Source organism: Alligator sinensis, unplaced genomic scaffold (assembly GCF_000455745.1).
Source record: "Alligator sinensis unplaced genomic scaffold, ASM45574v1 scaffold134_1, whole genome shotgun sequence".
NCBI lineage: Eukaryota > Metazoa > Chordata > Crocodylia > Alligatoridae > Alligator > Alligator sinensis.
The window spans coordinates 435810-450584 of NW_005841920.1; the positions used below are offsets into that span (position 1 = coordinate 435810).

The 14775-nt window shown below is 40.3% G+C and overlaps 1 protein-coding gene across 1 annotated transcript in view; it reads right to left on the reverse strand.

Moving 5' to 3' along the window:
* Positions 1 to 14775, reverse strand: part of NFXL1 (nuclear transcription factor, X-box binding like 1) — a 93394-nt gene that overhangs the window by 55980 nt on the left and 22639 nt on the right. Inside the window, exons 12-15 of the mRNA XM_006019028.3 lie at positions 12938 to 13058; positions 11988 to 12144; positions 11333 to 11424; positions 7588 to 7609 (exon numbers count right to left, since the gene is read on the reverse strand). Of these exons, the coding sequence (XP_006019090.1) occupies positions 7588 to 7609; positions 11333 to 11424; positions 11988 to 12144; positions 12938 to 13058 (392 nt within the window). The remainder of the gene's footprint in view (positions 1 to 7587; positions 7610 to 11332; positions 11425 to 11987; positions 12145 to 12937; positions 13059 to 14775) is intronic.

The following is a 14775-nucleotide window of genomic DNA, read 5'->3' on the forward strand; positions in this document are numbered from 1 at the left end:
AACCGAAGCTTTGCACAGCCCTATGAGTTAAGTCTCTAAGGTTCCACCATGCCCTGCCCTATGCCTGACTTACACCTGACACAGCTAACCCCCTATGAAAGTCCCACCCCCAAACAACTAGGGTCTCTAGTCCCACCCCCAAATACCATTTCAACTGTGTGTAAAATGGTGCTTGCAGAAGCTTTATGCGACACTGTGAAATCTGGTGATAGTGCCTACTGTCACTGGGCAGATTGGAGACCGAACTGAAGACATTCTAAACAAGGAAAGCACCTAAAGGGGAAGGAGGTGATCAGGAACAGCCAACTTGGATTCACCAAGAGCAAGTCATGCCTGGTTCACAGTTAGGTCTCTGCTTAAGATGTAAATCTGTTACTGACTGGAGGGCCTAGCTCCCCTTCCTCACAGCAAATCCACAAGGATCCATTTGCCTTGCCATTTAACACCCAAGCGGGGTGCTAGTTCTCAGTGATTACTTCTCTTCCATCTGTTAGGCTTTGAGCCTCTCCCAAGCAAATGATACTCATCATTTAGGGAGCGAGACTTGAGAATCATATCATATTATGCACATATTATAACATGTAAGAAATGCCTTTTATATCAAGTACTAGAATGCATTTAAACATCAGGATGATATGGTTGAATATAGCTTAACATCACTTATCCACTGAGATCACACATGCCATATCAAGTTAAAAGCAAAAAAAACCCCAAGAAAACATGCATGACATCTCACAAACTCCACAAAATGTTATGGGATAACAGGCACCGAGTTGGGTGGAGTTGCAGACAATCAGGAGGGTAGAGCCAGAATCCAGAACGAGCTGGATAAACTGAAGAAATGGTACAAAAATCAATTAGATTAAATTCAACAAGGACAAATCCAGAGGCCTGCAGTTGGCACAACATAATTGCATGCACAAATACAGACAAGGAAAGAACTACCTAGGCTGTAGTACTGTGGAGAAGGACCTGGCGGTTACAGTGGATCATAAATGGAATATGAGCCGATGGCATGCTCATTACAAAAAAGCCATCATCATACTGGGCTGTATTAATAAGCGTGTCTCTTGCAAATCAAAGGAAGTGTTTCCTCTGCTCTGCTCCACACTGAAGAGGCCACACCTGGAGTACTGTGTCCAGTTTTGGGCTCTACACATGAAGAAAAATGTGGACAGATTAGAAGTCGGAGAGAGTGAACAAAAATTATTACAGACCTAAGAAGCATGACTTATGAAGAAAGGATAAAAGAACTAAGTTCTGTAGTCTGGAGAACAGAAGCTTGGGGGAAGATTTGAAAACAGGGTGCTGACAGACACTGGGGATGGAAAAACCTTCAAAGGAAAAGAAAAAAAAAAAAAGGCTTTACGGGAAGCAGCAGCTCGTTAGTTACACCTGGCTCCGCCATGTCTATATAGGTCGGGCCCTTCAGCAGGGCTTTTTGGTGCTTTTAACTAAAGCTGATTCCATCAGCAATTACATAATTAGAAAGAAGTGCCATAAAAGACCTGCTGACACATCCTATCTATACAGACCTCGGGCAAGTCGGGTCCAACTAACATGATGCCTCTTCTGGCCATGCACTAGGCTTAGTGCAGGGGCACGTGGAGTTTATAGTAAAAAACTGTTTTGTTTTTTTACATCTGTAAGCAACCATGGTCTTCAAATCCCTGAGAGGTGATTATAAAGGAGGATGGAGACAGACTTTTCTCTGTGGCTGCAGAGGAAAGAACTAAGAGCAATGGTCACAACCTGCAGCAGAGGTAATTTGGGTTTGAGATCAGAAATAAATTTCTGACTATGAGGTTGGTCAAACACTGGAGCAGGCTACCTACAAAAGTTGTGGAATCTCCATCTCTGAGAAAATTTCAAAAGCAGGCCTTTACCTGGGATGGTTTTCAAAAGCAGGCCTTTGCAGGCTTTAGACAGGCCTTTGCCTGGGATGGTTTAGTTAGAGACGATTCTGCCATGGGCATGGGACTGGGCTAGATAACCTTATGAGGTTCCTTTCAGCCCCTACCTTTCCCATGATCCTATGAAAGTGAGGAATGCTCTGCTTAATGTTGGGTACAAGTTAATAGCCAGGACAAGAAACAGAACAGCTTAAAGAAAGCATTCTGCCACAGGAATAATCTAATGGCTGGAAGATAACCTCACTTCTACTGTTGCAAGGATGATGCTTAAAAAGTTTATAGCTTCAAGGAAGCTGATGGAGTATAAAAAGAAGAAAGCTGATGAGAGTGGGAGGTTGTTTCTAGAAAATAGGTGGGTACAGAAAACAGCAAAGCCCGGTATTTTAAATAAAGATCTACCAGAAGTAGATGGCACAATAATCGGACTAAAAAGGAAGGAAGGAAGACTTTCAATTTCAGAAGCTCATCCCCATCTTCCTTACATGGAAAGCAAATTTGATAGCTGCAGCAGAGCATCTAAAAGACTTGCCTGGAACTGGAAGTAAAACCAAATGCAAAAATATGCAGGAAAAGTAAACGCTAAGTATAATAAAGTATGTAAGCAATGGAAGAGGGTTTTTAACAGTAGTATCTAGTTAATGTTAAGTAAGTAAATAGAACTCCGTATCAGAGTAAAAGTAATTCAAGGTAAAAAAATAAAATAAAATAAAATAAAAAAATAATAATAACCACATTTTTTTTTTAAAGATGACATAAAAGAACTAACAAACAAAGCCATTTCAGAATGATACTTTCTTTGCCTTTGTAAACTGTCTTTAGACAATTTCCAAAAATTGAAGACTAAGGAAAGAGCAATATGCTAGGGCTCAAGACCTAAAGATCCAGAACAGTTTCACATGAACTATGAATAAAAGCATAGTTGTTTTTGTTCATACAAGGGGAAAAAAATTAAAAATAACTATATTTTACAGGGAAAACTGGACTCTGAAATACCCATTACTGAAATAAAAGCTAACTTACAAAACAAATAAAACACTTTTAGTAGTTATTTACTGTTTTTAATGTTTAATGAACTGGAAAAACCAAAAACTGGACTACCAATTTTTAAAAGATGTGTTTAAGTAACTTGCATAAATCTCTAGTTATAACCTGGGATAAACAGGAAAACACGGATTTTTCTCCGTTAAAGGAGAAAACCGCAGGTTTCCCCTTGCAGGCTGGCAGCCTTCCAGCCTTAAAGGGGCTGCTTGGGGCTGGGGGCAGCAGGAGGAAGGTGACTGGAGGCAGGAAGCACTCCATGTGTGTACCAGTGGCCAACATACAGCCAGGCAGGGGGGTTGGAGCAGCCCCAGCAGCTGGATGCTATGGGGGGATGGGGGCAGGAGTTGGAGGGCCAGGGCTTCAGGACAGTCTGGGGGGCAGAGGTGTATGGGGGGTTCCTGCTGGCACTGGGGGAAGAAGTCCAGGCACTGGGGCTGCAGCAGGGTAGGGGGCCTGAGGCAGCACTTGGTACAACTGGCAAGCCCAGCTCCACAGCAGGGGAAGGGGGTGGGAGTCCTTCGGGGGAGACGTGGAGCTTTGTGACAAGCAGCAGGTGGTGCACCACACACTGCCCCACAACACTGGCTGGGAGCGGTGTGGTGCAGTGCGGTGGGGAGGACTAGAAGAGCAGCATGAAGCCAAGTGTGGCTCTGGCCCAGGCCATTCTGACAGCACCTGGAGGAGGGAAAGGGGCTCTAGGCAGTCTTTGTTCTGCTCGTGGTGGCTGCCACTCGTGCAGGTAGTAGCAGACCGAGTAGCAGACCAAGTCTGGCCCTGGCTGGAGGGAGGAGGAGGGAATGTCTGTAACACTCCCTGGCCTGAGCTGGAGCTCACATGCTGTGCCAAGCAGCCTGGCCATGGCCCCCATCTTCTGACCGTGCGCAGACACCCCTGCCCCCAAAAACCTTGGGCACCAGCTCCCTGTGCCACCCCCAAAGGAGTCCCTCCAACTCCCTCCCTGCCACCCCCAAAGGAGTACTTGTGAGACCAGGCAGGGTTGGGAGGCAGTTTGAGGCCCCCTCCAACAGGGCTGGGGTAGGACAGGGGGCTGCAGGTAGGGAGTTAAGGGCACCAGAAAGCATGTGGGCTGGGAGTGATGGGCACTGGCAGGGCTGGGGGGCTGTGGCTTGGGAGTGAGGGGCACCAATGCAGGCAGGGACAGGGTACTGATATATCAAGGCTGCTCAGCACCACGAAACCTGGACCTGTGCGCTGGTGAGTGAAGGAAGCAGGGGGAGCTCTAATTTTCCATGATAAAAAAACCCAGAATCAAACACCAAAATATATAGGTATTTAACATTTAATTTATTTTAACAACTGAAGCATTGGTACTGAAACTGCTTTAAAACTGTAAATATATCAATAAAACATTGTCTTCAGCTGCTACCTATATATAGCGGCATTTCATTTTAATCATGGATAAACCTGGATTTGGGGTTTTTTAATTTAAAAAAAAAAAAAAAAATTGGGATTTTTTTATTAGAGAATTTGAAGTTTTTTAACAGAGAAAACCAGGATCCCTGGTTATGACAAATTTAGACAGTAACGATTAAACCCTTGCAATTTTGGTACTTTCTGGATAGCCAGCCAAACAAATGCCTTGAAGGAATGAAGCACATCTTTAAACCTTGATTAAATGTGTGTCACTGAGATACTATGATAGCATTTTGAAATTACGTTTGCGTGACTGATATATGGACTATTCAAATATTAATGTAACCAAAGTAATTGACAAATTAAATCTATCTGAAGACATATATGAAACTTCTAAACCAAGTCTGGAATGAAAATTAAAAGGTCAAACCATTTAACACCAGGAAGTATAACAGGCACCAAATATGCAAGATATATGAGATCTGATACTCTGGTTAAAGGTATTCTTGGCTTTGTTTCCAGTTGCAGCATGCAGACTTTAATTAAGGCATCCCAAAAGGACAGACTTCGAACAAACTATTATTAATTTTCCAGATTCAACCATCAAATGACCTTAAGACAACACATACATCATGCTACACCTATGAGATATGAATTTTTATACCAGTCCAAAGCTAAAAGCAAACAACAAGACACGAGAGCTTTGATTCTGGATGGCAACTATGATTTGTTAGGTGATTTTATTACTAGATTATAACCTGATGATTAAAATTGGAATGCAGCTTTGGGCTTCTATAAGCCTCAACATGAAATATCTGTTAATTGTTCTTCCTGTATTTTAAGACATAAAAATTATAGGAAATTAAGTAATTTAAAAGGTAACACTAAGAACAAAGTTGCAAATGTTTAGACTAATATTCCATTATAGCCCAGAGGAAATCTTAATTTAAACTTCAGACTCGGATATTGCTGTATTCATATAATTTGGAAGTAATACTGGTAAAATTGGCTGTCCCAGGTGATGGAGCATTTACTGCATATATGCAAAAATATGCAAAGTATATACACACCAGTTCCTCAAATAATTATAAAGGAAATGCTAAATTGAAATAAAAAAAGAAAGCATCTATACTAGAGCTTAACATCCAAATAAAAATAATAACTTAAATCCTAAATATGAAAAATCTAGTTTTGATAGCAGAAGCATACAACTGTCAAACAATTTTTCATCATCTTTCTTACACATCTGGGGGGAGACATCATTTATTTAAAGACACAAAGAATCTACAATATGTGGGGTGGTTGTTTTGTTTTTAATTTTTTTACTTGAAAAACCCACTAGTACAATAATAATAAGGTGCTAGAGCATGTGCTAGAAAGAACTTATGTATTCTGAATGACACCAGTAGATTGGATTTGAGCTTCTATTGCTGATGGATGCTAGCGTGATAGCAAAGTATTACAAATACAGGCATCAAGTGTATTTGTTTAAATTCCAAAAATAACTCATCTGAATATTTAATGTACTAATATACATCAGAAATACAAAAACTGATATTCCAGATAACAGTCTACTTTCTCCTCTTTCTGTGAACCATTTCAAAGTTTAAGGTACTGCCAAAAGAAAACACTGCACTCTGCTGGTTGCAAGAGTGCAGATTTCATCCACAAGAGTATATGGTACAAAAGCATACAAAGCATTAAAATTTCAGTACAAGGACACCCATCACTCCAATGCTCACTGTGGCTTATTTTAGCCTGGGCTACAGTCGGAAGTCCATTGTGACCTGAATGTCACTATTACTAGAGCAGCGGTAGGCAATGTTTTTGGCTGGAGTACCTTAAAACCCACGATGTCTACCTTGTGAGGTGCGGGAGTACCAGCTTATCAAAAAAACAAAACTCTGGAGAGCCCAGAGCAGCAATTTAAAAAAAATAATTTTTTAAACAATTTCCTTGCACAGCTCATGCAGAGTCCCCCACAATTATGACAGATAACCTAAAAATTTAAGATCTCAATTTTCTCATTTTAAAGGGTCTCTTGTTATTGAACACATTTATCCAAAACCAGTCGGACAAATTGGTAAAGCCTGCAACAAAAACACAACATCAATGAAACATAAGGACTTACTTTCTCAACACCCCTATTCTAAGAAATAGGGAATGGATAGCAGTTATCCAGAGAAGTACAAGATAAAGAGAAAGGTAACATTGCTTATATAACAGGACAAAAACAAAGTTCCAAGTTAAATGAACCAGACAAGATGCAATCAAATACACTTGATAATTGTAAGTGGGTTGGCATACCTCTTGACTTGAGCATTGGCTTTGCTCTCTCGGGAGCTCCTCAGTATACACAGTCCTTGTACTAAGCAAGCAAACACATTTTTCAGCCTTTCTCCAGGTGGTAGGAGAGGACCTTCTGCTCTTACCTGTTCCTGGTAGCAAGCTTATAAGGGTTCTAGTCTGCCTCCTGACCACAAACTGCTCCTTCCTACAGCTTGCCCCCTCTGCTCACTCCTCTGGGGTTTTAATTGCTAGTGGGAATACTCCCTCATTACTTAACCAGCTACAGCTGGATTTCTACAACACAGCTGTCTGCTCCCTCATAAAGGGCCACACAACCCTGCTACAGTAACCCAAGCATTTCATCAAAAGACCAAAATATATAAAATGTGTTTTCGTAAGTCAAGAGTTTAAACTTTATTCAAATGTAGATTGTTTGATCAATATTGTAAATTTTCTAGTATGGTGCTTTAATATTGTCCTAAAATAACTAACAGCACTCATATAAAAGCACTTCATGGATCATAATATACACCCAATTAAAATATTTGCTTTTGCCAAAACATGCCACATTAATATACCTCCTAAGAGTTTCTTTTTTTTTTTTTTTAATCTCTTAAAGCAGAGTTGCCCATCTCCTCAAAAATCAGGTACTGTGGAGGAAAAGGGAGGAACCACACGCTATGCAGACTTCATAGGCCCACCCACTTGCCACGTGGATTTCCCCAGAACATGGGCTGCATAAGCTCTGCCTCCAGGGGCAAGAAAAACAGAAGCCAGAGGAAGGAGGGAAAGCCCAGAAATACAGCGGCAGAAGTAGGGGTGGAGGGAGTGGCAGCTGATAAGAGGCTGCAGGCAACAAGTTAACCACCCACTGGCTGCACAAGGGTCATGAGCTGCAAGTTGGATAGCCCCATTTTAAAGAGGCAAAACAAAATAAGATGCATTTGTCATGATCATCTCTCTGACTCACCTCATGCTGCCCAAAACACTCCCTGTAAAGGGGGAAAAAAGAGAGAGAAAACCAAAAAAGCATTTAAAATACAGTCCTTAAAGTAATAAGTATCCAAAGATGCATATTCAATTCCCATAATCAAACCTGAACTAGCTCAGTACATGCTAGCGCCCGATCAGAAAGTAGCATCACTGTAAAGGCATTCTGTTGCACTCAGCTAGGCAGCTCAACTTTTCTGAGTAACTACACTGCTTCTGGTTCAGGAGCTAGCATGCACAGATGTAGTTGGTGTACATCTGGCCAACACTGAACTGTACTGTGTAAGACCAGGGGTGGGCAAAATGCGGCCCGGCAGCCGGATGCAGCCCACCAGACCATTCTATCTGGCCTGTGGGGCCCCTAAAAAATTTAGAAAATTAATATTAATCTGCCCTGGGCTGCCTGTCATGCGGCCCTCGATGGTTTGCCAAAACTCAGTAAGCGGCCCTCTGCTCAAAATAACTGCCCGCCCCGGTGTAGATATACACTAAAACAGTATCAGTGTTTTACTGCAGAACAAATATCAACCGATTCATAAATGTGAGCCAAATTCAGAATGCTTCCATTATTGCTGCACAACATTTTTGTATTTCATTCCAATTATCTTAAAATTTAACATTCACTCAGACACAGAAACCTCCCTAGATTTTATCTACATCAATAGGAGTGACCATACATTTTAGTAAAGGTGTGCCTTAATGCAGCTACTTTAGTTCTTTCCTAACTTTTCCTTTCAGCAATATTCCCACCAGGAAAAACATGCACCACCACATGCTGGTCAGAATACAAGTCCACATCTAAGCCTCTCTTGTAGCACAGCCAATTAAGACACCTCCTAAATGTTCTAAAATGTTCCTTCACCTCCTAAATGTTCAAAATCCCCCCAAGTCAGTATCTTGGTCTTTCCAATCCCAGCGTCAGTAGCACAAGCATGACCTAACAAATTCATAATGGAATAATGAAAGTCTGGCCTGAATAAAGATTTTGGATGCAAGTGCTTAAATAAGTGTAATGATTAACAAAACTAAGTTGACTGGGCAAGAGGCAAGGTTTTTGTGATATTTTTTGGACCACCTGTATAGTTGGAAGATCTGTTAGACAAGCTTTCAGGCAGCAAATGTCCTCTGTGTAGAGGCTTTGCATTTGCATGGAGACTTTCCTTTGAATTTTAGCTCAGCTTACATCTGCCTTTTTATTAGACCTGAGGAAAGGCACTTGATGCCCAAAAAAGCTCTCCCAACTATAGTTAGTCCAATAAAAGATATCACAAAAAGCCTTACCTCTCATATTTCCTGGACCATCACAACTACAAAAATCACTCCAACCCTACATTAACTGGGCAGCAATTTTCCATACTCTCCTTAACTTCCCATAAAAATGAGTAGTACTACATTTTTCCTCAGCCTTCTCCCTAGCCTCTCATGTTCAAAATATCCAAGCCTCATCAACAGAACAGCACCTGCCAAGCATTTCTAAACAAGTCTATAAAAATACACTGTGGAATAAAAAGGTTAATATTGTTTAAAGAATTATCCATTTAACCTCTTATAATTATGGTGGTTAAATGGTTAACTGATAACAAAGCAGAATATGGCAGCTCAGACATACCTGCTGCTGGGGGGGTGGTCTCTTTAGGTGTGGGGGGGAGGAGGAGGGGAAGGAAGTGGCAGTGGCAAGCCCAGCCAGACAACACAAGCCACATGCTGGGAGGAAGAGAGCACCTGTGAGCCTGCAGCTAATTGCTTAATTGATGAGTCATTAGGCCCCCTGCAACTTCCCTCTTTAACTTCAGGCTATGAGTACTATTTCCCTCGCTGCCCCTCCTCCTCCTCCCTCCCCTGACACCTGCCTTCCAGTTCCTGCTTGAGTAATGCATGGCTTCCCTTCCCCCACCTCATTGCCAGGCTAAACAATAACTGGTAAGTTGACTGGTTATGACTGGGCTTATCAGTTAAACAATTAATTGTTTAACTTTTCACATCCCTACTGTAGAAGCCCACTGACAATGTGCATCTGATCCTCTTCTAGTGCTCTAGACCACATAAAGGATAGCAACTCACCACTGCAAACAATTCACTCATTAATTGAGGTTGCAGAGGTCTGTGCAGTGCATATAAAAGGTTCCAGCCCTGATGATGACCTATATGACTATCAATATGATACCACTATGGAATAGTTGATGTTCAGTTTGCTTTTTTAAAAACTTAGGCTTAGTGTGTATATGACTTCCTATGTCAAAAGTATATTTCACATTCAGTCCTAACGTTACAAAGATGAGCACTTGAAGGTTAGGAAAATCCAGAATTAAGGCTGCCTGTACAACCTTAAATATCCCGTGCATATATTAATAATGATACAATCTAGTCACATGATCACTTACACTTTTTTCAAGAGGGTCCTTACCTCATTCAGTGCACAGGATGAATCTACACTGACATCAGATCAGAGCGGTGTAGTATAAGGGATTTCTCTGTATTACCTCTGCATTCTTTACTACAGAAGTAGGAAGATGTATTGGAAATAAGACCTGACATTGACATAAGATTAAAGATAGCTTCAAACAGAATCCAGTTCTAAGAGGCAGTATTTATGACTGCCTACTAGTTCCTACACAGTTATAGGCAAGTCACTTAAAGCAAGCTTTTCACAGATGGTCACTAATTGCATGCTTCTGATTCTGAGTGCTTGACTTGACTTTTGGTACTCATGTGCAGGAGTATGTAGAGGCACCTACAGCCAGTAGTAGTTGTTCCTGAAACATAGGAAGTGCTAGCTATAATATCATAGGAATCTGAAGTGCCATACTGGGTCAGATGAATGGTCCATCTACCTCAGTATCTTGTCTCTAACAATAGCAAGAGCAGATGCTTTAGAGGGAGAGCACTGAACAAAGGATGTCTAAAGTGATCCATCCCCTGTCTATTACTCACTCTAGAATACATGATGGGATGCCAAAGAAGTGCATCCTAAACATCCCCAAATCAGCCCACAAAATTAACAGATATATTTGATCATCTTTCTGCACCTTGGTTTCCCCACCTGGAGAACAGAGATGGAATCATAGAAAAATTAGGGTTGATAATTTAAATAAGATAATCCCCCTTCATCTCACAAGGATGTTTTCAAAATACATTCCTCAACGTTAGCCCAACTGAGACCCTATAGTGACGAGAAGCACAGAAAAACTCATGAGAAAATTAATGGTTCTTCAAAGCAGGGGCTATATAATGTGGTAAGAAAATGAAGCATGGGGTCACTTGCCAAACAATAAGGAACATGTTAAAGAGATGCTCATTAAATGACCACGATCCAACCTGTGCAAAGAATGAGGCAGAGGTCCCTGTGGAAAAAATCATATGCATTCATGAAATAAAAAATTATCAAAATACACAAGCAGGGAGCCAAAAATGCTTGGCAGCATTTCCTTACTTTTGAGTGATTAGGTTCGCAGCCAAATGTTCTCTTAATGTAATTTGTGTGTGCACGTAAATTTTTATTTCCCATTAGCCCCTTGATAAACTAAGCATACATTTCTATAATGCCTGCTGCTAAAAGAAATTCCCTGCCTTCAGGGAATATTCTATTTTCATTAAAAAATAGACAAGCCTAAAAAACAAGATTCTGATGAAATTTTCTATGACAAAAAGCAGTGCATTCACATGCAACAAATTTGATTCACTGTCCCTTGATTCACTATGCAAACAAAACTTGTTTGCATACTTACATAGGTATAGGCACCTGACATGGGGGGCAAGGTAATGCAGTCTGAATAAAAGCTGGTTCAGATGGCTGTTCCCAAGGTCCCACAGGCTGATGCTAGGAACAAAACAGATAGTACATGTCCATCTATTAAAGAATTAGATCACTTGAACTTTTAACAAAACTAAAACCATCTGCTTAGCTAAAAATATCTGCAACATTTGGTAAGATCCAAGTTTTATTTGGTCTTATTAGTCTACTTTTCTTTTAACTGAAGAAATTGTACTTACTAGACAGAAAGGCAATGCAAAGGAGAACTATAATTTCATTTTTGATACAGCTAAGAATAGGAACTAAAGCCAAATGGCTTTATATAGCACCTTTAATCACTCATCAATCCTCAAATGCATCTTTCTCCTTAAGGTGTTCAGATGACCAGTATAAGAAACACATTAGAGGCCCTAGCATAAGTGCCTCTATCTTGCATACATCTTCCACTGTATAAAGATCGGAAATGTATGTTGTTGCTGTAAATAAGTTCTGGGTTAAGTGTGGCTAAAGCAGAAGGTCCGAAAAGCCTGTTTAAGCGACCACAATGTGAACCTTTGCAGACAATTAGTTTGGTCAGCAAAGGGAAGAAAGCAACTAACATGCCCAGCTAAACCAGATCAGATGCTTACCAAGCCAGTTTGCTTCACAAGGGCTTCATCATGACAAGACACAGGACAAAAGTGACCACACTTTAATCCCTTCTGGCAGGGCTGACGACATGGAGGGCATGGGCCAAAGTGACAATTGTGTTTCTCTTGGCTAGGATGATGGCAGGTAGGCAGCCGACTAAAGTAAAAATCCAAGAATGAATGCAACTTTGTGAAATACCAAATTACGTTAATTGAGCATTTGTGTCTGTTGACATACGTCTATTACATTTAGACCCAAAGTAGAGATATATTCACATATGACCGGACAAAGAGCCAAGGTTCTTCTTTCCTTCCAATCCTGAACTGATAAAGAAAGAGGTCAAATAAAACTGAGTTAAGACAGTCTGTAGATGGGCCTGCTAGTGAGCTGGCTCAAATGTATATTCACATCAAATCTATTTTCCCCACACTCTACACAAATCCTGCCTCTGCCAGGATAAAAGATTTCAAACCATTCATTATTAAACATATACAAGTTTTATCTCATTCACAACAATTTAGAAAGTTTTACAATTGTTTTGATATTACATCTTGCTGATCTTTGAGCAAAAAGAAAACTACCAGTATTCCACATTTTTCAAATATATCAGTCTACTAATCATGAATATTTTCTAGATGAAGATTTGAGATCTCTACTTCAAAGGTATCTAAAGGCAGCAATACAGTCTTCTCTATATAGATAATAACCATTTTATGAACATGTATTTGTTTACACCTGAAATCTCTACCTTCCCATTAGGTCAAAATCTTCTGCAAGGCATTACAAGATCTCTTCCTTACAGTACTTACTACTCATGACATTTCCCAAACAAGTTAATGAGAGGTAAGCTAGGGTGCAAATTTACAGCGCACCAGCTCTTCCACAATAACTGCCTTTGTTCATCCTCTTACTCACAGGTTGGTACCTTGAGTCTGTCTTCTGTACTAACCTGCACAACTCTCTGCATCTGGGAGGTTTGGTGGTACGTTCTCTGCCACATGGTACCTTTAAAACAGTTTTGCTGCAATTGCATTTCACATCTACTGTTTCTGGACATGGGTAGCAACTACCTGAAACAAATATTAATAAAATGAGAGTCTGAATTAGGCACTGGTTCTGAAAATAATAATTAGCATAATTCTAACTTTTGTAACCTTTGTAACTCAACTGTTTTCTTTACTTTCTTTGAAGAACCATCTGAAGTTACATTTATATCTTAGCCAATTCAAAGTTTCAAGTACATGCTTGGGCAAATTCAAAATTCTGAAACAACATTAAATTGGGCTAAAGGATGTCATCCTCCCACTCTACTCAGCCCTGGTGAGACCGCAACTGGAGTACTGTGTCCAGTTCTGGGTGCTGCACTTCAAGAAGGATGTGGAAAAGCTTGAGAGAGTCCAAAAGAGGACCACACGCATGATTAGAGGCCTGGAGACCAAGACGTATGAGGAGAGGCTGAGGGACTTAGGACTGTTTAGCCTGGAGAAGAGAAGACTCAGGGGGGACTTGGTGGCAGCCTATAAACATATCAGGGGTGTACATTAGTGCTTTGGGGAGCAACTCTTCACCAAGGCCCCCATTGGAGGACAAGAAATAATGGGCACAAACTGACTGAAGATCACTTCAGACTAGGCATAAGGAAAAACTTATTTACAAGTTGAGTGCCAAAGGTTTGAAACAGGCTCCCCCCAGAGGTGATAGTCATCTGCCTTGGTGATCTTCAAAAAACATCTTGACACCCATCTTGCTGGGGTCATCTGATCCCAGCAGTCTTTCCTGCTCAATGATCTGTAAGGTCCCTTCCAGCCCCGAACAACTATGAAACTCTGAAACTATTCTACAGCTGCATAGCTGCTATACCAGTCAGACATAGTCCAACTTGTATTTTTAAAATGTAAGGCAGTATCAAAAGACAAGTCACCCAAACCAAAAGGCACTTGCATAACGTCATTTCTATTTCACAATGTCACATGCATCTGAAAACAGATCATAATTCTTCAATTTCTGAAATGTCAAAATAAAGAGCATCAATTTTCTGACATTTGTAAATACTATTTTACAGCTTTTATCCAGCTTGACCCAAAGCAGATTCGGCATTTAACTGTCCAACAGCCGATAAGATGCTCCTTTTTCACATAAATTCTCCTCCTCTTTAAATTTTTCATGCTGGGAAGTCTCATACATTTCAAAAGTTAAGGTTGAGATCAGCACAGATTAAAATACATGTTAACAGGTTAACATTTTTATTTGTTTTCTATTTACAGCTCCTCTGCTCATTCTGTTTCTTCATCAGGTACCAAATGTTAAGCTTCATTACTGAGCAACTGCTAACATCAATTATTTAAGAAAGCAGATTAAAGACAAGAGAACTCAAGTTTTCATTCAACAGCTATCGTATGCCTCGTTAAAATTATTTTCAAAGGTTTACTTTAAAAGCATTAATGTTAGTAAAACTTTATAGATAACCTTGGCTTTTTGAATGGTACCTGGGATAATGTTTCTAGAATCAGGAGTCCTCTCACTGATAGGATATTCAAATACCCAGGCTTTCATACTTTTATATTACCATGTTTTCTGGTGTTTTTTGTTTTGCTTTTTTATAAAAGAAGACACTCTATCAAACTGTCTAAATATGAACAAAGTTCTATTTAAATAATGAACATGAATGGAAATAACTGCCTGCATTCCTACAAAAATCAAACAGACATTTCTGTCAAGTGTTGAAGAAAAACCAATAAGCAATGCCATGATAATATACTGAACTACTCTGCCAAAGTTTTCTACTCT